This window comes from Hylobates moloch, unplaced genomic scaffold, assembly GCF_009828535.3.
Source record: "Hylobates moloch isolate HMO894 unplaced genomic scaffold, HMol_V3 SCAFFOLD_12, whole genome shotgun sequence".
Taxonomy (NCBI): Eukaryota; Metazoa; Chordata; class Mammalia; order Primates; family Hylobatidae; genus Hylobates; species Hylobates moloch.
In genome coordinates, this window is record NW_026652287.1 from 81,367,879 (window position 1) to 81,388,855 (window position 20,977).

At 35.1% G+C, this 20,977-nt stretch overlaps 1 protein-coding gene across 16 annotated transcripts in view; it reads right to left on the minus strand.

Annotated features, from left to right (window-relative positions):
* Nucleotides 1–20,977, minus strand: part of PPFIA2 (PTPRF interacting protein alpha 2) — a 497,171-nt gene that overhangs the window by 190,513 nt on the left and 285,681 nt on the right. For all 16 annotated transcript variants that reach the window (XM_058424785.1, XM_032170842.2, XM_058424778.1 and 13 more), the window contains one exon: nt 10,658–10,759. In XM_058424785.1, the coding sequence (XP_058280768.1) occupies nt 10,658–10,759 (102 nt within the window). The remainder of the gene's footprint in view (nt 1–10,657; nt 10,760–20,977) is intronic.

Sequence of the window (20,977 nt, forward strand, 5' to 3'; positions counted from 1 at the left end):
CTTCCGGAGGCCAAGGCAGGCGGATCACGAGGTCAGGAGATCGAGACCATCCCGGCTAACATAGTGAAACCCCATCTCTACTAAAATAATAATAATAATAATAATAATAATAATAATAATAGTAGTAGTTTTTCAGTATGAAAATGACCTGAAATTTTCAAGGAGCCCTTTAAAATTTATCAATCTCTGATTATATTATGGTATTCTATTCTCTCAAATTCTTTAGATACATGTATTCATTGCATAAATCCAAGCTGTTTTACATAGGTTGTGGAGATTTGCATGAACTTAATAATGTCTGTTTTTCCAGTGGCATCTGATGTCAGTCTTTCCCTGGCAAACTATGTTCCAGACTTCTGGCCTACTTTTAGCTCCTCAGTATGTCAAGCCTTTGCTTATGCTGTACCCTCTGCCTAAAGCACTCCTTCTTCGGTTCCTCATTTAACCAGCTCTTTCTCATTCTTTAAGTCTCAGCTTAAACATCATCTCTCAACAAGGCATTTGCTCACTACTGTCTAAAGTAAGTTTCTCCTTTTCCCCACCTCCATGAGTCTCTATTTCAATCCCTTACTAGTTTTTTTCAGAATATTTTATGATGTGCAATTTAAACAAATTGTTCTACCAAATTTCATTCTATTTTCCCATTGCAATAAAAGCTCCATGAGAGTTGGCACAGTGTCTGCCTTAATCCTCTTGATCCTCTCTGGATTTGGGTGTTAGCTCGATTCCCAACATCTATAGGTATGCAATTAATATTTGTTGAGTGAATTGAAATATTAATAAATGAGTTAAATTTACATACCTCATATAGTTTTATATATCTCATACAGATTTGGCCTATATGAAAGCTAAGCCTGTGGCATAATTAATTTAATTAATTGGCATTATTTCCTAAAAGCTTAGGCTAATTAACATTATTATGTACATCTATCCTTCAATCTGATGACAAAAATAATGAAACCTTTACAATACAATGAAAACTTTTTTCTAATTGTAAATTAGAGTAATCTTGTATAATATAGTAATTCAATAAACATATCGGCATCTAATTTTGCACAATACAGTATAAGATTTAGAAATATAAAATACCCACCCTCTAGGAAAAGAAACACAATAATGATGCTATAAAGGACATCTGTTATTAGAGACTACCTAAATCTTTTGATCACACTCTTCACATTTGGCAAGTGGAATTTTAACTGTTTCTCCCTACCCTCATGTCCTCATTGTCTCTTTACCCAGCTTAAAGTTAACAATTCAGTATTTGTAAGCACTCTCTTTCACGCTCTCTCAATTTCTAGAATCTGATCACTTGCCACTACATCCACTGCTTACATTTGTGTCCAAGACCTTTAATCTCCCCCTGGATTATAATGGCTCCTTAACTGGTCCTCCTCCTTTCAGCCTTTCATCTTCAGGCTATTCTCAAAACACTATTTCAGTTAAAATGTGAGTTAGGTCATTTATACCTCTGCTCAAATTTTTAATGTCTTCTTATTGAGCTCAAGTGAAAGTCAAAGTCCTTCTACATCCCAAAGGGATCTAAATTTTCTGAACTTATCTCCTATTTTTCTTCTTGCTCATTCTGGTATAGCTACATTGGCTGCCTTGCAGTTTTTTGTTTGTTTAGTTTTGTTAGTTTTGCTTTTAACAGGCTAAACATCCACGTCCCCACAACAGGGGTTTTGTACTTCTTTTCTGTAACTAAAACATTCTCTTTCAGATATCTGTATGACTATTTCACTTCACCTTCTCTTTCATGTTTTAACTCAAATGCCACTTTTCAATGAGGCTTTCCCTGGTTACCTACAACATTGGATATCTCCTTCCTAGCATATTAAAATGTTGTTTTGTGTCATTAAGTTTTTGGATAGTTTGTCATATCATGATAGATAATCAGAAAACCTTCTCCCAAAGGATCTGTAACTATTTATTAGAGTCACAGTACTAATGAAAATAAAATATCAAAATTTCTTGAATACTACCTCTGAGCTAGGACTAATTTTCTGGTCCTCACTCTGTAAGAGTCTTCAGTAACCTGGTGGACAAACTGATTCACTTTGTAGATATCAGCCTATTTCCCTTGCCACCATGTCATATTTCTCAATGTGCATAAAGAAGTAATCATGGTTTCAGGGTTATAAACCTGACAAAATGGGCTTCCCATGATTAAGACTGATGGAGATACCACCATGGCTGAATGGCCCAGCGGCAAACTACAGCCATCTAACTTGAGCCCTGCCATGATAAAGTACAGCTGGAGACCAGCTATTCACCGTGAAGCAAGCATATTACATCAAATCCATTCTATTAAAGAATAGGCAGTTTTTCCTCACTATAATAAACCCCCTTTTTGGATATAGATTTGCTTTCTCTAATGGCCATATTTCTACCAGAAACACCGTCTTACCGAGTTTTTGCTTACAGTCATGTTATCATATAAAACATTACTTCAGACAAAAAAAAAAAAAAAAAGAAAACCTGATTTTACAGTGAAAAGAGTAATGCAATTGATGGATGCTCCCGGGGACCCCTGATTTTATCACACTACTACATCATTTAGAAGTAGCTGATCTTATAGAACGGTTAAATGAGCCAAGACTGTTCTTTTTATTTTTTATTATTATAAGTTCTAGGGTACATGTGCACAATGTGCAGGTTTGTTACATATGTATACATGTGCCATGTTGGTGTCCTGCACCCATTAACTCGTCATTTACATTAGGTATATCTCCTAATGCTATCCCTCCTCCCCTCCCCCTGACCCCACGACAGGCCCCAGTGTGTGATGTTCCCCTTCCTGTGTTCAAATGTTCTCATTGTTCAACTCCCACCTATGAGTGAGAACATGCAGTGTTTGGTTTTTTGTCCTTGCAATAGTTTGCTGAGAATGACGGTTTCCAGCTTCATCCATGTCACTACAAAGGACACGAACTCATCCTTTTTTATGGCTGCATAGTATTCCATGGTGTACATGTGCCCATTTTCTTAATCCAGTCTATCACTGATGGACATTTGGGTTGGTTCCAAGTCTTTGGCATTGTGAATAGTGCCTCAATAAACATACGTGTGCATATGTCTTTATAGCAGCATGATTTATAATCCTTTGGGTATATACCCAGTAATGGGACAGCTGGGTCAAAAGGTATTTCTAGTTCTAGATCCTTGAGGAATCGCCACACTGTCTTCCACAATGGTTGAATTAGTTTACAGTCCCACCAACAGTGTAAAAGTGTTCCTATTTCTCCACATCCTCTCCAGCACCTGTTGTTTCCTCAGTTTATAATGATTGCCATTCTAACTGGTGTGAGATGTTATCTCATTGTGGTTTTGATTTGCATTCCTCTGATGGCCAGTGATGATGAGTATTTTTTCATGTGTCTGTTGCCTGCATAAATGTCTTCTTTTGAAATGTGTCTGTTTGTATCCTTCGCCCACTTTTTGATAGGGTTGTTTGTTTTTTTTTTCTCGTAAATCTGTCTGAGTTCTTTGTAGATTCTGGATATTAGCCCTTTGTCAGATGAGTAGATTGCAAAAATTTTCTCCCATTCTGTAGCTTGCCTGTTCACTCTGATGGTAGTTTCTTTTGCTGTGCAGAAGCTCTTTAGTTTAATTAGATCCCATTTGTCAATTTTGGCTTTTGTTGCCATTGCTTTTGGTGTTTTAGTCATGAAGTCCTTGCCCATTCCTATGTCCTGAATGGTATTGCCTAAGGTTTTCTTCTAGGGTTTTTATGGTTTTAGGTATAACATTTAAGTCTTTAATCCATCTTGAATTAATTTTTGTATAAAGTAAGGAAGGGATCCAGTTTCAGCTTTCTACATATGGCTAGCCAGTTGACCCAGCACAACTCAAGCTTGGACATAACACATTGCTAAGTAGCAATGCTATCATCCTGGAATTAGTATATCCTCAGAACTACTGATAGAAGTAAGATAGAGTTTCTTTCTTGGAATAGCTGTGGGTCCATGTATGTAAGTCCAGAAACAAAGGCTTATAATTGGAATTTATAATTGCCAACTAGGACCTGTGACTAGTGGAGAAAAGAGGATCATTCCTTTTTTGTTGACACACACACACACACATGCTCACACACAGACACACACACTATATATACACACACGCATGCATGTTTGTGTGTGAATATCTATACATATAAAATGTACATTAATACATTATTATCTTTTCTGTACCCTGTTACCATATTTTACCCATTAATTATCCCCATTTTCTACCCCTCCCCCTGACTGTTTGATAGTTCCTCACAATCTGAATCCCATCTTCCCAGTAACATTTCTTGGGAACGTTTACCACTAGGTGGCAGACCTGTGACTTACGATCAGTCAACCAGACCTGACCAACCTGGGAGTTAGCCTGAGGGGGCAGAGAGGAAATGTGCTGGGAAAGGGTAGTGGCAGAGGCTGCGTGTTTCTGGGACTGGGCTTGTGAGAAAAATTTACAAAACTAAGAAATGTGGTCCTAGAGACTGTCTGAAAGCTCAGTTTAGAGATTTCTTATATGCCTTAATTAATGTCTTGTTTAAACAGCCAAGCTATATACTCTGTTTTGTGCAATTAGGAACTCTCATCTACATGATAATAAAAAACAAATATGTTTTTATTAATATAAACAGACTCCTTAAGGGATGAACGATTTCACTTATCCCCAATACCAAGGAAAATATTCTACATAATATGTACTTAATACTTGTTGAATTGGGTTAATGATAAACATAAATTATTCAGGTTGAAGAATATGGACAAAAATGTTCTCATCTGGCATATATATATATATGGCCTAATTTAAGGTTAAAAATAAAAGTAAATAAATTAAGAGTACAAAAAGTGAAACTTAGCTAAGCTACCATTAACAATCTACTAATTACACACCTTCACTGGGAGCTACAACTTTAGCCTAAAATTTAATAATTCTCACAGAAAGTGCAAATGGAACTCTCTTTGGTATACTCAAAGGATTGTAGAGACTATGTGAATGGCCATGAATCCTATGTTGGAATTTTCTTTAAATGACCACAGCCTCTATGTGTATACACACATATGTATCATATATTCATACACAGACACACACACACACACACAAACCCACACATCATGCATCATTGGGAATTTTTTGGACTAAGTTTTGCCTTGAAAAGCAAGATGGCCTAGGTAATCTAAATCTTTTATTTTACTATGATTCTGTAAGGATTTCTAAAACTATATTACTTCCTATTAGATCTTAATTCAACACAACCTTGTGAACAGTTATTTCAAATTATAAATGGCACTGAAACAGAAACACATTCTTCCCTGTAGACTAATGTGGCTGCTGTAATATGTTCATATAGCATGACATTAACATCTGAAAACAAAAACCTTTAAATTGGTTGCCTCCGTACTCAACCCACTCCATATATTTTACCCTCAAATGTCGTTTAAAATCCCATATGTTTCTTATGCCCATGTTTGATTATGAAATTGAAATAGCTGTTGGGAGGGCATATGTCCTATCCTATTTACTCTTGTACTGATCATATCCTATCATAGAACTTTCATAAATAACTATCTATGCACCTGCATGTACACACATGTAGAATCTTTATCTGCTTTCAGCTGAGAAGGTCTTCCTTTTCTGAATTGGACTGTATTTTCTACCCACTGATGAAATACGTTTGGATGATATTATTAACTTGTATATGCAGAGATTTGTCAATAACAAAAAAATTTTCTTTAGTAGTGATGGGTGTCTAATTGTATCTCAATATCTGTTAAGATAATTCCTTTGGCTCAAAACAAAAGTGAGGGCATGGTAAGAAATGTTTCAAATGCAATTAAGTCTTCTTTTTAAGTTTATGATCCATGAGATTAAGTTACAGCTTTATTATTTGTAACTAGATATTAATACTGTTTCTCGAAATCGTAACTTAATATGAATACTGTTTCTCAAAACCATAACGTTTTTCAAAGTCACACAATAGTTACATTCTAAAACATTATGAACAATTTAAAACAACCTTTGAGATCTTCAGCTATAAAAATAGTTGAAACAACTCTCACAATAAAAATGTTCTTCACATTGACATTCACAGGCAATAACTATATAAAAATTCCCAGTTTTTCTTTACCTCTTTATTAGTTCAGATAACTTTGTCAAAACATGTCTTATTGATCATTTTGAATTGAAATAACATCAGGAATAAATTATTTTCTATAAATATAACCTTCTGTAAATATATACTTGCCAAAGTATGGTCAGAAGAGTTTTAGGAATAACAAATTTTGTTTCAATGTTTTTTCTACATTTTTATCAGTATAAAAATATTGAACAAAAGCCTGTTTGTATGTTTCTGTAAATATCCACTATAATTTTTTGAAATTTCTGTTTTTGTATAATTGTTTATAATACTATAATGATTTTATTAGGATATTCTTAATTTAATAACTTGAGGCAGTTGGATTTAAGAACTGCAGTAATGACTGATTTTCTTTCATTCACTCAAATTTTTGCAGTGTCAACGAGGTGTTTCTGTGGAGAAAACATAATACGTGGCCAGGCCGTGCATTTCAGCTTTGACCTCAGAATAAAAACATAGCACATTGACTTTCCACATGACTAACACAAAATAAAGTAGGATTGAATTACAAAAATTTAAATAGGCCAGGAGCAGTGTCTCATGCCTGTAATCCCAGCACTTTGGGAGGTGAAGACGGGCTGACTGCTTGAGCTCAGGAGTTCGAGACAAGTCCAGGCAACATGGCAAAACCCCATCTCTACAAAAAATAACAAAAATTAGCTGGGTATGGTGGCATGTGGCTGTAGTCCCAGCTACTTGGGAGGCTGAGGTGGGAAGATCACCTGAGTTCAGGGAACCCTAGGCTGCAGTGAACCATGATTGTGCCACTGCACTCCAGCCTGAGTAACAGAGTGAGACCTCATCTCAAAAGAATTAAAAAAAAAAAAAAAAAAAGAAATTTGAACAAACCGTGTTCTTCTTTAAACATAATACCTATGCATCACATGTGAATGTGGGTGACATAGGAATATGATTTCTTAAATACATAGTCTGTGGGTAAACTGAGAAGGAAGCAGTGGACTCTCTGGGTGTTTCATTTATAAGTGATTTATTGGCCTGGGACAAGTTACTTACTACCTTAGTTTTCTCTTGAATTAAATGGGGATAGTGAAATTGCTGTGAGAATAAAGTGAGTTAAACATGTAAAACATTTATAAAAACATTTAGATTTTAATGTTAGCTATTATATTATCATTATTACTCTCTAGCTTCACTCAATTCCCACTGGAACTTCTATTTTCTATTTTGGGAGATGGTATAATTCATTCAAATATCATTATACAGAAGGACTTTTTCTGATCTATTGTTTTTGATAATATTTGAAATTAATACAAATGACCCCATCCACACATGGTTTCATGGACTGGCTTTTTATGTTATTTAGCTCAGTTCATGAACATATGCTAACTATTCAATGTAAAGTGAGCCACAGGTTGATCAGAACTTTGGAAATTGGAATGCTCAATTATTTTATATATTTATTTATGTATTTATTTTTTGAGATGGAGTCTCCCTCTGTCGCCCAGACTGGAGTGCAGTGACACGATCTCTGCTCACTGCAATCTCACCCTCCTGGATTCAAGCGATTATCCTATTTCAGCATCACGAGTAGCTGAGGTTACAAGCATGTGCCACCATGCCCAGCTATCACTTACGCTTTAAATTTGCTCACAGTCTGACACCAATTAAAGTTTCTTTACATGTGAGAAGGAAACACTAGCTTGTTGCTTTGTCTCTATGACCAGCACACAGATATTTATAGCAAGAAGAAAAGCACAACATCTAGAAAGAGAAACAACTATATAATCTATAAAAATGGTTTTATTTAGCAACATTTGATAAGGCATTTGGTGGGAAGAGAGACGTATTTGATTTTCAGCTCTGGATATACTACTTCTGGGGGATGGAGGAGGGTGAGAGGTGGTTATGTAACTTAACGAGTTATTATATAATTAATACTGTGTACAAAGGAGTTTTCCTAAATCTGTTTTCCTTGATGTAGTCAACAACAAAAATCTTCCACATCACTGCTTTAAAGAAGGTAGAAATGTATTTTCCAGCCTTATTCATATTTTCAAAGTAACTATTATGCATGGTTGAAATCAATGGCTTCAATATCTGTTATTGTTGTTTTAAAGGAACTTTGTATTTTTCTAATTTTGACTCCTGAATAGGTACTTCACATGTGGCTCACCTTCCTCCCTTTATTATCCAAGACTCCTTTGCAAACACAATGGCCTCATGGGGTTCAATATGATGAAAATTGTATGGATTCTGTCACCAAATCTCTTAGCTCTCTAAAATTCATCACAATTAGATACTGTGGCGGTCTAACAAGCAATGTCCTTTCTAGCTGTAGTAAGTCTTTGAGTAATAATGCGATGGCCTCATGGTTAGGGCACAGGCTCTGGATTTAGACTGCCTTACCTTTCAGATTCATTCTTTGCTATTTACTAACTGTGTGACTTCTGGCAAGTTATCTGACCTTTTCTGAGCTCACGGACCTCATCTGTAAAATGGACATAATTATAACATCTCCAGAGGGGTGTAGAAATGAGTAAGGGGCTGAAGAAAAAAGGCTAGATGAACCCACACAGCTAATAAAAGAGTGTCTGGTGCATTTTAAATGTGAGCATTAGTTATAAACCTAACCAAAGCTTTGTATTTCCCTGCATTCTCCGCTTTCTGCTCCTACTTTTACATTTGAGTGTGCTGTGTTAAATCAAGGAATGTAGTCTAAAGTACTAAAATATAACATAGTGGAATAGGGCAGAATAAATGTCATGGTATAAATAAATTTTAAATTTGCATGAAAACACAGTGTTAAGTTAAAAAAATCAAGGGTAGGAAATATATAGAGACGAAGACGGCAAAAGAAAAAAATTGTCTGGTACCTGATAATATGATCTGAACTGCCCTTGTTATGCCCTGTTTGAGGCAATCCATTCGACAGGTTCATCAGAGTATCACTGAAAACCAATTCAATGTATGCATGTATGTGAATTCTCTTTACCATAAAATAAGACCTTGATAAATAAGGACATAAATTCAGTTTGATCATGTAACCATTATGCAAGCAACCCTAACTCTCATTAAAGGCACAAGCTCCCAGTTAGTAGAACCGTATTTTATATTACTCTCTAAGACTTATAAAGTGAATAGGCCATTAGCTACACCTAATTTTTTTCAGGATTGATCTATTATAGCTATAACATTTAGACTATTTTTCACCAACTTAGTATTTAAATTGAATATTTAAAACAGCATTTAATTGAATATTTTATGTGGATGTAAGTTTTGAATTTAAAAAGAAGATCTGGATTTCAATAATGGGTTTCAAACTTTAAAAAGGTTGTTTTGGGGGGTAGGGTAATCCCTCAGAGGTTGGAAATGGGCAAAAGAGGAGAGTTTTGGAGAAGAGGAAGCGTTTAAATTAAGGGTTGCTACAAGAGTGGCCTTACACTCTTACATTCACATAAAAGTGTTTTTTTTCTACTTCCTTTTAGTAAACTGTACACCTCTATGGGTAATGTGGTTATCTACATGTTTATAAAATTTAGTGACTTTTTTTCTCAAAGAAAATATAGTATGTTTTATCAAATTCCGAACTTTAATGTTACACGGCATGTCATATGCTTGATGAAAATACATGGGTTTCCAAAAGTAGAATCTAGCAAATTCCATAAGTTTCATGACATCAGAATATCACGACTGGACATTCCCTTGGAAATTTATCAAAACATAAAGGCACTCCTCTTTTAATGAGCAGTTTTTTTTTGAGTTTTTTTTTCTTGACACTATTTTTTGTTTCCTTTTTATTTTATTTATTATTATTATTTTTTTGAGACAGAGTCTCACTCTGTTGCCCAGGCTGGACTGTGGTGGTGCAATCTCGGTTCACTGCAGCCTCTGCCTCCCAGGCCCTCCAAGTAGCTGGGACTGCAGGTGCGTGCCACCAAGACTGGCTGACTTTTGTATTTATAATAGAAATGGGGTTTCACCGTGTTGGCCAGGGTGGTCTTGAACTCCTGACCTTAGGTGATCTGCCTGCCTTGGCCCCCCAAAGTGCTGGGATTACAGGCATGAGCCACCATGTCCGGCCTTTTTTTTTTTTCCTTTTTAAAAAAATATTTTGCTGGGAGGAGGTGAGGACCAAACCCAGGCCACTCTTTTATAGCAGCCCTTAATTTAAACTCTTCCTCTTCTCCAAAACTCTCCTCTTTTGCCCATTTCCAACCTCTGAGGGATTACCCTACCCCTAAAACAACCTTTTGAAAGTTCGAAACCCATTATTGAAATCCAGATCTTCTTTTTAAAGTCAAATAAAGTAAAGGCCAGAAAGAATGTGAACATTTTGTAAAGCAACATAGTGATTTAGTAGCTGTGACTATAATTTAGGTTTCCTGTCTTTTTGTTTTGAGTTTTATAGTATATCCTCCTTTACTTTAAGTAACTGTGAGTTACTATCTGCTTAAAGTAATTCTAAAGTTTTAAAATGCTTATATTTTCTTCTTATATGTGTGTTAGATGTAATGCATTGAACTACAAATAGAATTAATTCCAAAAAGGCTGCTTTACACTTACTCTTGTGTTGTTTCTTTCAGCTTTAAGTTCAGAGATTTCTTCTTCCTTTTCTAGAAGTTGTTCCCTGCAGGCATTTAATTCTTTTGTCAGTGCAGCAAATTCCTGGAAAAGTAATAAAAATATTTGAAGAAATATTCAAGATCTAAAAGCAGAAAAAAATTCAAAATATAAATTTCAAAATGAAAAGAATGGGGAAAAATGACCCCATTGACTGGTCAACATATATTGCTGTTATGAAGTATCTTAAATTCATTATTCAAAACATGCTAATCCATAATATGTATCATATGCATTTTATTACAATACACTGCTTAGATGGGTGTATAAAGTATATTTCAAAATATATCAGATACATCACACTGAGCCTAACGTTAATATGATAACTTATTCCTAGAGTAAATTTAAGTTTGGCTAATTTTATGAACAGCTCCCAAAATCTTACACTTTAATTCCTATACAGCAATGTTTATACAGAGTACAGTGGATCTTCGTAACAACCGCAAAAAACCCTGCTAAACGTGCTATTTTGAGATTAACAAATTTATTTGTTAACAAGATGAAGCAGGGGAATCTACCTTTTTTTTTTTTTACAAAATAATAAATATGCCTAAGATTTGATAACATTATCTAAGATTTTCTTATTAATTTGCGTATTGCTTAGTCTTTCTAAAAGGTAAGCTCCATGTGGATGGGGGCTTTGACTTGTTCACAGTTACACCACCAGTATCTAAGACATAGTGGGAGCTCAAATGGTATTTATTTTTAGTTCATAGAAATAGGTCATATTGTTACCAAAAAATTGGGGATTCTGGAGTAATTCTGTCTTCATGTGGTTAATGACACTGTGAAGGAATCTTCACTGGCCTCCTTCCCCTAAATGGGATCAGAGATCATATGATACGGTATTTTTACCAATAGGTGGAGAGTTTGTTAACACACAGAAAAGGTTATTTAATAAGAAGACCAAAAAATTCAATTATTCTGCTATTCTAACTTATAAACAAATATTTATTTTTTTAAATATAGTAAACAGATCCATATTATCACCAAACCATTTAGAGTGATTTTCAGTAGAAACATTGATGTTTATCAAATATTTAAGTATTTGGGAAAACTTAGCTCTAGGCTGAGAAGGCACTCAGAAGATTAAAAAAATAAAATGAAGGAGACAAGTTTGGTTAACCTAACCTCCAGGGAGGCAAATTTAATAAAAAGTAAATGAATATGATGATTATGCAAAACTGGGGAAGGTTTGGAGTTTATATTTTTGTTTGCTTCCAATCACTTATTTTGCTTAGTTTCCCTAAATGGCTTCAGCCCAAGTGAGTACTTCAAAGATCTCAGAGTAGGCTTCAGGGCTTAGATTCTAGATGATAGAGTTTGTTGTTGCTTTTTGGCTGACACAGGGATAAATGTTTTCTCCACTGATTGCCGCCTGCTTAAATGTTGCTAATACTCTGAGCATATTATTTAGGTGGTAAGTGGAAATAAAACAAATAGAAAACAATAAGACTTTCTCTAGAAGATAAAATTGTCTTCGTACGGCATAGTTTTGATAGAGAAAAGAAGTGATACCTGAAGATTCTTTATTGCATATTATTAACATGTAGGCATTCAGAAACAATCTTATACTTACGTATATTGTAAACATTGACTAAGATAAAACATAAAATCTGTATATTTAACATCATACTAATTATAAAAAATGTATGCATCTATTAGAATTTTCCTAGATATCTAGAATTTTCCTAGATATCTCTAGGTGGTGAAATTATGAATGAATTTTGGTTTTTGGCTTCTACCCAAGTATTTCTATCATCAAACTTTTTACAATGGAGAAATATGTTTTTGTGCTTTGAAAATAAGAGAAAATATGAACCTGTAAGTGCACTGAAACAATCAAGTTTTTAAAGCAGAGGGGAGAAATTAGTGAAGATATTATAGGCCACAGAAGGCTTGGCCTTTTTTGTTATCATGGCACTGATTTTCAGTAGGCTAGTGACTCCATGTATTAAGATTAGTCTTACATTTATTAACTTCCTAGCAACTTTCAGGCACTACTTTCACATTCATTATACCATCTTGCTCTCTAAATACCTAGGGAGGAGGTCTCACTCCCATCTTATGGCTGAGGATACTGAATAATGGTAAGCTGTAGGCCTAAGTTCACAAAACTCACAAGCCATAGGGAGTGAGTTAGCTCTGAGCATCATTCTCCACTGCAAGTTTAGTGCTTTTCTACTATTCCATTTTGAACCTAGTTGTTTGTTGGGTTTATATTATTCAGATCTGGAGTACATTTAGAGGTATCCTTTTTCCTTATCTGAAACATTAAATAATATTACTACTGATATGGTTTGGCTCTCTGTCCCCACCCAAATCTCACATTGAATTGTAATAATCTCCACGTGTCAAGGGCAGGAACAGGTGGAGATAATTGAATCATGGGAGCAGTTTCCCTTCATACTGTTTTCCTGATTGTAAGTTTGAGATCTGATGATTTTATAAAGGGAAACCGCTTTCACTTGGTCCTCATTCTCTCTTGCTGCCATCATGTAAGAAGTGCCTTTTACCTTCCACCATGATTGTGTGGCCTCCCCAGTAATGTGGAGCTGGGAGTCCATTAAACCTCTTTTTCTTTATAAATTACCCAGTCTCGGGTATGTCTTTATCAACAACGTGAAAAAGAACTAACACAACTGCAATTATCTTGCATGATCCCCCTTAATTAGTCCAAGAGTGTGGGGAACTAGAAGGTCCAAAGTATAGTATACCTTCCACACAGAGCAACAAGTGTCAGACAAGTATGTTCTATGTATCTGAGACTGTGTAGAGGCAGATATCTCACATGGAGTTAACCACCAAACATTTTAACGCTTTTCCTCTGACAGTTATCTTTCCTATACCTATTCTCCTTACTGTGAACATGAGCTGAGCCTTACATCATCTTACAAAAATACCAGTAACAGCAAATAGGGTTAACATTGATTGCAAACTTACAGTATTGCCAAGAAATTTATATTAATTACCTCATCAATCCTAATAACACACCATAAGAAACTACTAAAATCTCACTGAGGCCTAGAGAAGTTAAGTATATTGTTCAAAGTTACACACCTAGTCCATGATGGAGCTGGGCTTTGAACCCAGACAATCTAACTCATACTGGGTGATTACGATAAGTTGTTTGTTTCCCCTGACCACAGGCTTTTCCCTTCTGATTTGTGCTTCAATTTTTGGAAAAATTATATTTCCCAAGGTCATCAAACTTTCAGTGCTTTTTACCTTCAAACATATCAAATTTAAACCAACTTTAACTTTCAAAATTCAAACCACCCAAAACATGACCCTTTCATAACTAATTAGCTTTATTACTTACAGAACAATAGCAACTATTAATACCACTTTGAGCAGTTGGCACTTTGTTTTGCCATGCCCCAAGCTAACCATTTTACATGAATAATTCCGTCGACTCCCTGTTTTTCAGATGAGGACACTGAAGCTTAGCAGTGATGAATAACTTGTTCAAGGTCACAGCTCAATATGACCCACTTTGATTCTAAAACTTTTAGATTTCTGCAACACTGCCTCCTTCTGGCTAAAAATGTAGCCTCTTACCAAATGTCTCAAGCATTCTGAGATTATCATCCGTCTAACTATCCAGCCATTCATACAACATTTATTGAACACTTACCACATATCAGACCCTGTGCTAGATGCTGAAGATATGAAGATAACATAGAACAGTTGTTGCAGTCGACCTCATAGAAATTTCAGAATTCACATTTGAGGCCCATCAGGGATCTCCATCATTAACCAGCACTCAAAACCCATCACCAAAGTGCCACACACAGAGTAATACTAGTGTATGCCCTTTAGAAGTCACATGTCCCTCAAAAGCCTCCTTCTTAGATGGTCTATCTTCTGCAACTACTGTCAAACATTTATCTTTCCTGTTTCCATTTCTACCTTTTCATTTTTTTTCAACTTTTTTCTTGTTTCTTTTACAAACTACCTACTGTGCCTCAAATACTCTTCATCATCCCTCTACCTAACTAATTCATTTTTAAAAGCACTAGTTAGCCTTCTTAATGCTTTAAAATACCTAGTTGTATTGTTTTTATAATAACTGAATTATGTGTTCGTCTCCTCCACCTAAACAGTACAATCCTTTAAGGCAAGATTGTTAGTGTATTTTTACATCCTTAGGTCTTAGCATAGTTCCTGGAAAATTAAGTAAACAATAAATCCTTGTTGTGATAATAAATAAATGGCTTACTTTCCTCAAACTTTGGACTTTGATACCAAAATAAATTTAGAAGATATTATTGGAGGTTTTTAAAAATTTTTCTAAGTGAGATCACTGTAATTTGCTTAACATATAACAGATATAATATTCTTTTTTACTTTGAGCTGTTGTTTGGTCTATATTGAAATATACTATATTCTACATGGCAATGACATTATTGTCTGCCATGCTTTCTAACATATATATATACACACACACATATGTCATTTTGCTCTTTGTAGTTGTGACTGATCTAATTCTCTTATCTCACTGATTCAAACACATTTAGCTCTTTTTACAGATTCCTTTTAATTCAGACATGGTGAAGTATGAATAAAATTTCCTTCTAAGATTTCTCACTGCTTTAAGCTTCTGATAATACTCTGTATTATATATTGCATTGTTTCCTACCTTTTTCACTCATATATATGTATGTGTGTGTGTGTGTGTATATATATATATATATAAAATATAGCGATTACCTGTAAACTGCCAAATTCAACAAATTATTCAGAAAATCTTCTCTGATCCTGGTAGTTTCTTCAAAGAGATCTGCAGTATACCTACCACCTAGGAATAGGCCAGCTCTAGTGCTGAAGCTCACTATCATGAAAGCATAATTTTGTGATATAAATATTTGTGTTGAATGCAAAGCTACTAGAATGAATGAGAGCATATGCACCTGAGAGAAAATGAATGTGGCAGGAGAAATAATGAAAATATTTTCTATTCCTAGTGCTTTGGGCCTATTGCTCTGAATAATTCATGCATTTAAATTTATCATTTGTTCATTGGATCTATCACATTGGTCCTATTCATTCTTAAAGTGAAAGTATGTATTTAACTAATATGGTATTTCTCTAGTCTAGCATTTCTCAAATTATGTTTTTAGAACAGTATTTCCATAAGATTCCCAGAAAGGAATTCACTGGGAACAACCTAGATTTCCATATATAGAAAAATGTAAGAATTAAATATAGTAAATGTGTATGATGGAATATTATGCAAAGGGAAGAATAAACAGGTTAGATCTTTGTATAGCAACATGGAAAGACTTCAAAAATATAATTTTGAGTGAAAAAGGTAAGAAACAGAATACAATGTATAACACAGAGTATTATCAGAAGCTTAAAGTAGTGAGAAATCAATGTTAGAAGGAAACTTTATTCATACTTCATCAAGTCTGAATTAAAAGGAATCTGTAGAAAGAGCTAAGTGTGTTAAAATCAGTGAGATAAGAGAATTAGATCAGTCGCCAACTACTAAGCATACTCAACAACTTTTCAGACTATTTTGTTCGCCAACCTACGCATGGCAAATACTTTCTTTTTCCAAAGAGCAACGTGACTTTCCCCACTCTATATTTCGTCATTTGGAATTTTAAAGAACAGTCAAGAATCTAGACCACACAGTGCCACAACAGTACCCTCAGTGTGAAGGATGGGGTGCCCTTCTCTTTCTTAGTGTGTCCTCAGGCACATCACAAACACATTTATATGAGCACTCACTATGTAGTGGACCCTGTTTTTAGTGCTGGGAAGATGACAAGCAAAAGAAGCAAGTTAAAGTCCCTGCGCTCGATATGTTTATATGCATTCAGGGAATTAATCATTCAAACTATTTTTTAACTGAAATTAATCTTTTCTAGCCATTTCTATCCCTCTCAATAGTAATTCAGCTCATAGTGTAAAGCAATAGTTTCTTTATTTAAAAAAAGAGGAAAATAAAATAACTTTTTTTCTGTTAATATCTTAAAATTTTGAAAGTATCATTTCGTATACACCAACACAGGACATCTAACTTCTGTGCACTCCTGAATTTGTTACAAGTCTCTTAAATTACATAAAATCTAAAGCTCTTCTATTTCAGCTAATATTCCCAGTTGTTACCTTTTTACTTATTTTCTTCCCCCCTCCCATCATTTTTTCTTTTAAAAACAGGATCTCACCTGTCTTTAGAGAAGGACAGGGGTCTTGCTATGTTGCCCAGCTTATCTCAAACTACTGGCCTCAAGCAATTCTTCCACCTCCACATCAGCTTTCCAAAACACTGGGATTACAGGTGTAAGCCACTGAGCCTTGCTCTTTACTTAACTATCATTTCTTAAGTACTAATTATATGCTAGGTACATTGTTAGGAACTTTACATCTATTATGTCATTCAATCATTATAGCAGTGTTATTATTCCCAGAACACAGATGAGAAAAGTAGAAGAGATTGTTTCCATCAAAACCCATTCTATTATATGGCAATGCTGGTGTCAACATCCATGAAACCTGTCATATCCCAGAGCAAAGATAAGCTGTCTTGTATCTTATCAGTGGTTTCACTCTTTTGTGCTGACTTCTAAGTTAAGGATGAGCTTGAGTAATTCAAGTGTCTGTGCTGCAAATATCTCAAATGATAGGCCTTAGGTCAATATGTTGTTCTTAGTGAGTTTAATGAAAAAGAGGCTTCTCTTGTTTTGATCTCTGCATATGTTATTTCCAAAGTGAAAAATAAAGGGGCAAAGCATAGATTCACTCAGTTCTTGTGCCTATTTACATTCCATAAGAGTAACCTAGACAGGAAATTAAAGAGTGTATAACTTCTCCTGGTCAACTTTCCTCTTGTTTTTAACGTATGCCTTTTCCACCTGGTATATCACCATAGCCTATCAGGCTACCCATTCTCAGACAGACACAGAGCATTCTATTTTTATACAGGTTCATTTTTAAACTCATTTTCTGATATTTAATAATAAACATAATAGAGCTTAAAAAAAAAAAAAAAAACTTCTAACTTCCCTGACTCATTTCAGATTGTATGCTTACTTGAGGAGGTTTAATTGAGAAAAAAAAATGACGTATTTTCTCATTTACTAAATGCTTGAAAGGCTTTGATTTAATATGTAAGTCCTCACCTCAGGAAAGCTGGTTAGGAGAAGCTGCATGATAAGAGGAAAATTCAGCCTTTCAATTTCAAGTCAATGACACCAGGCAGTCCCCAGAGAAATCTGTGACAATGCATTCATCTTGATTACAATTTTAATACTCTTTACCTTTCAATTAAACCTGCATTTTCTAATCTTGTGGGCCACTTAATTAATGAACTGACAATGGCCTTATTTCTGCAGCCATCTATCTGAGTAAGTCCTGCCTTGAAGAATCTTGAGTGCAAACCAGTTTGAGAGAGAAGAGGAAAAATAAATGGTGAGTTAGAATTCAGCTTCACTAAACACTGCCAACACCCTCACCAACCACAAAAAAGCATCTTTTAAGTTTATTCTTCAACCATTTGTGCAAATCAAAAATAGCTCTCAGGAAAGCATATGGCATAGAAGCATGCTGATTTGACCATCTAGCATTTCAATTAGACAAAATTAACTGCTTCAAAATGCTTTTTTTATAATGACTTCCTTAGGCTATGCCCCTCATTTACTGTATTTTGGTGTTTCCTTCTTTGAACTTTAATAATTCTTCTAGCAATTCTATTTGTAATACTCAGTGGAAAGCTTTGGATTTTAAATCTATTTTTATTTGCATATGATTTCACATAAATTTACATGTAAAAAGATATGTATTTTTTCCCCAAACCACAGGACATAATTTCTAGAACCGATTAATAACAGAAGTATTACATTTGAGAGATATAAACAAAGCAACGAAAAGACAATATATTTCTCAAATTTTATATCTACACTTAGTATATTAGCTGGTAAAAATTCAGAGGAGTCTTTAGAAATTCAGTTTGGAAATCATTTAGTTTGGGAAGAAAGGCATACAGAAATTAATACTTCATCATTATATCACTATGTATATGCAATATTTTTATTTTATTATGTAATCAAATGCAGTGTTAATGACCTCTGTTTTTATAATTGCCTTCTAGTCTCACATGAGCCCAGGGAATGCTGTCATCCAAAATTACTGTGCAAAACAGCCCATGTCTCATGGTCAGCCCTGGGCTAGATAGCTTGAAGGTAGAATCGCCTGCATAACTAATGCAATGTGACAGGCACAACTGGACTCAGAATTTTCACAAAAATCATTGGGTAAGATGACTCAAGTTAAAAGAAAAACGGGGTTTAAATTCCATGTGCATTATATTTCGTGCCCCCTTGAATTTTTACGTATCTTTATTCTAATTAGAGAGCTTTTTGGTCTTTTTCCTAAAACTGCATAATAGAAGACTATGTTAATGTATCATGGTGACTTGGGGGATGCAAGCCTATTTAAAATCCAACATGCCACAAAAGTCATTCCCTTGGTAGATGTGTACTTGGGTACTTAGTAACTTTTGTTTTCAAAATCTTCTAATCAAGGTACTTAGAATCTTTCAAAAAGTGGATGTTTGTGGAAATCAAAATTGTCAAGCAGTCTCAGGCTGTCTGTCCATCAAGCCATGAATCATTCACTATGCTCCTACTGAAATGTACCTGTCTTATATCTTATTCCCACTCTGCTTTGTGGACACCAATTTCTCAATGTATGTAGAGAGCTGCCCCAGGTATTAGGCTTTCTTTGACAATAGCTTGCTAGAGATGAGTCAGCTTGTTTTTAAATCCTGGAGAGGTCACTACAGATTGGTTGGGAACGTATTTGGAGGCAAGGTAGGGTTTTCTCAGTATCCCCACAATGGCTTTTCTGCTGGCACTGCATTGCTTCTGTGGGCCCTAGTCACATTTGCCTTCTTGGGCCCATTCATCTATTTAAAATATATGTAATTTTTAATGTATATATATAATATTAAATATAATAAATATGATAAATAATATTAAATATAATAAATACAATATAATAAATAATATACATAAATATATATATTAAAACCATGCAGTTTTTTTCTTTAATGGTAACTGAAATATAACTTGAGATTCACCTACCCAAGGCTCATTGTTACTCATTGCCCTTTTCCTTTGGAAGGCACTGATACTGAAACTGATTTTATATCAGGGACAAGAGGATTATCTTCAAGCATAATAATAAAAAAGAGAGAGTTTTACTATATCATTAGCAAACTAGCATGGCAGAAGTGATTGACATTAGTGTGATACAGTAAAAACACTCAGCACATTTTTGGAGAGAAAATATCTTATTGTACCCCTCTGTTCCTGTGTTCCTGCAGTAATTCTTGCTGATCAAAAATTTACATTACTACTATCTAAGACACATCAAGTGACATTCTATAATGTTAATGTAGATAAGGGTTGAGCCTATGAGGAAAATCTCTAGATATCATAAAACATTTCTTAAAAGCTTTCTTAAACATGTGTCTGGCCGGGTGTGGTGTCTCATGCTTGTAATCCCAGCAGTTTTGGAGGCCAAGGCGAGCAGATTACCTGAGCTCAGGAGATCGAGAACAGCCTGGGCAACATGGAGAAACCCTGTCTCCAATAAAATTCAAAATATTGGCCAGGCGTGGTGGCTCATGCCTGTAATCCCAGCACTTTGGGAGGCTGAGGCAAGCGGATTACCTGAGCTCAGGAGTTTGAGAACAGCCTGGGCAACACAGTGAAACCCTGTCTCCAATAAAATACAAAAAAGTTTAAAAATATCCCTCAGTATCTATGGAATTAGAACATGTTATATTATTTGAACATTTGATGACACCATGTCATGTTAGTGTGTCCTTTATCTTCTATTATCCTCTCCTCATCTCTCTGATTGCATCTATTATCACTAACCCAGGGCTCACACACCTCTCAAGATGTTTTCTGGTGTCTGAAATGCAATGATAGTATAAAACATATTTAAGAACTTTTTAATGAACCCTTGCATTGCTTGTTCTGAGATGCTGTTTGAGAGGAGCCCAGCAGCCTACAAGTCTGACCAGAATCCAGGGTTAAAGCCTGAAGTCTTTCACAGATTCCCTGACCCAGGTGAGAAGGATGCTCCCTATTGGATGAAGCTCCCACCTCACCCTTTGGGCTCCTGCTCTAAGTTTGAGTAGCTGCCTTGCTCCTAAATCCTGTCCCTCTGCATAATATTACTAGAATGAGAAAGAGACAAACCCAATGGCTTAGAACCAAGACTGAAGTTACTCACTCCAAG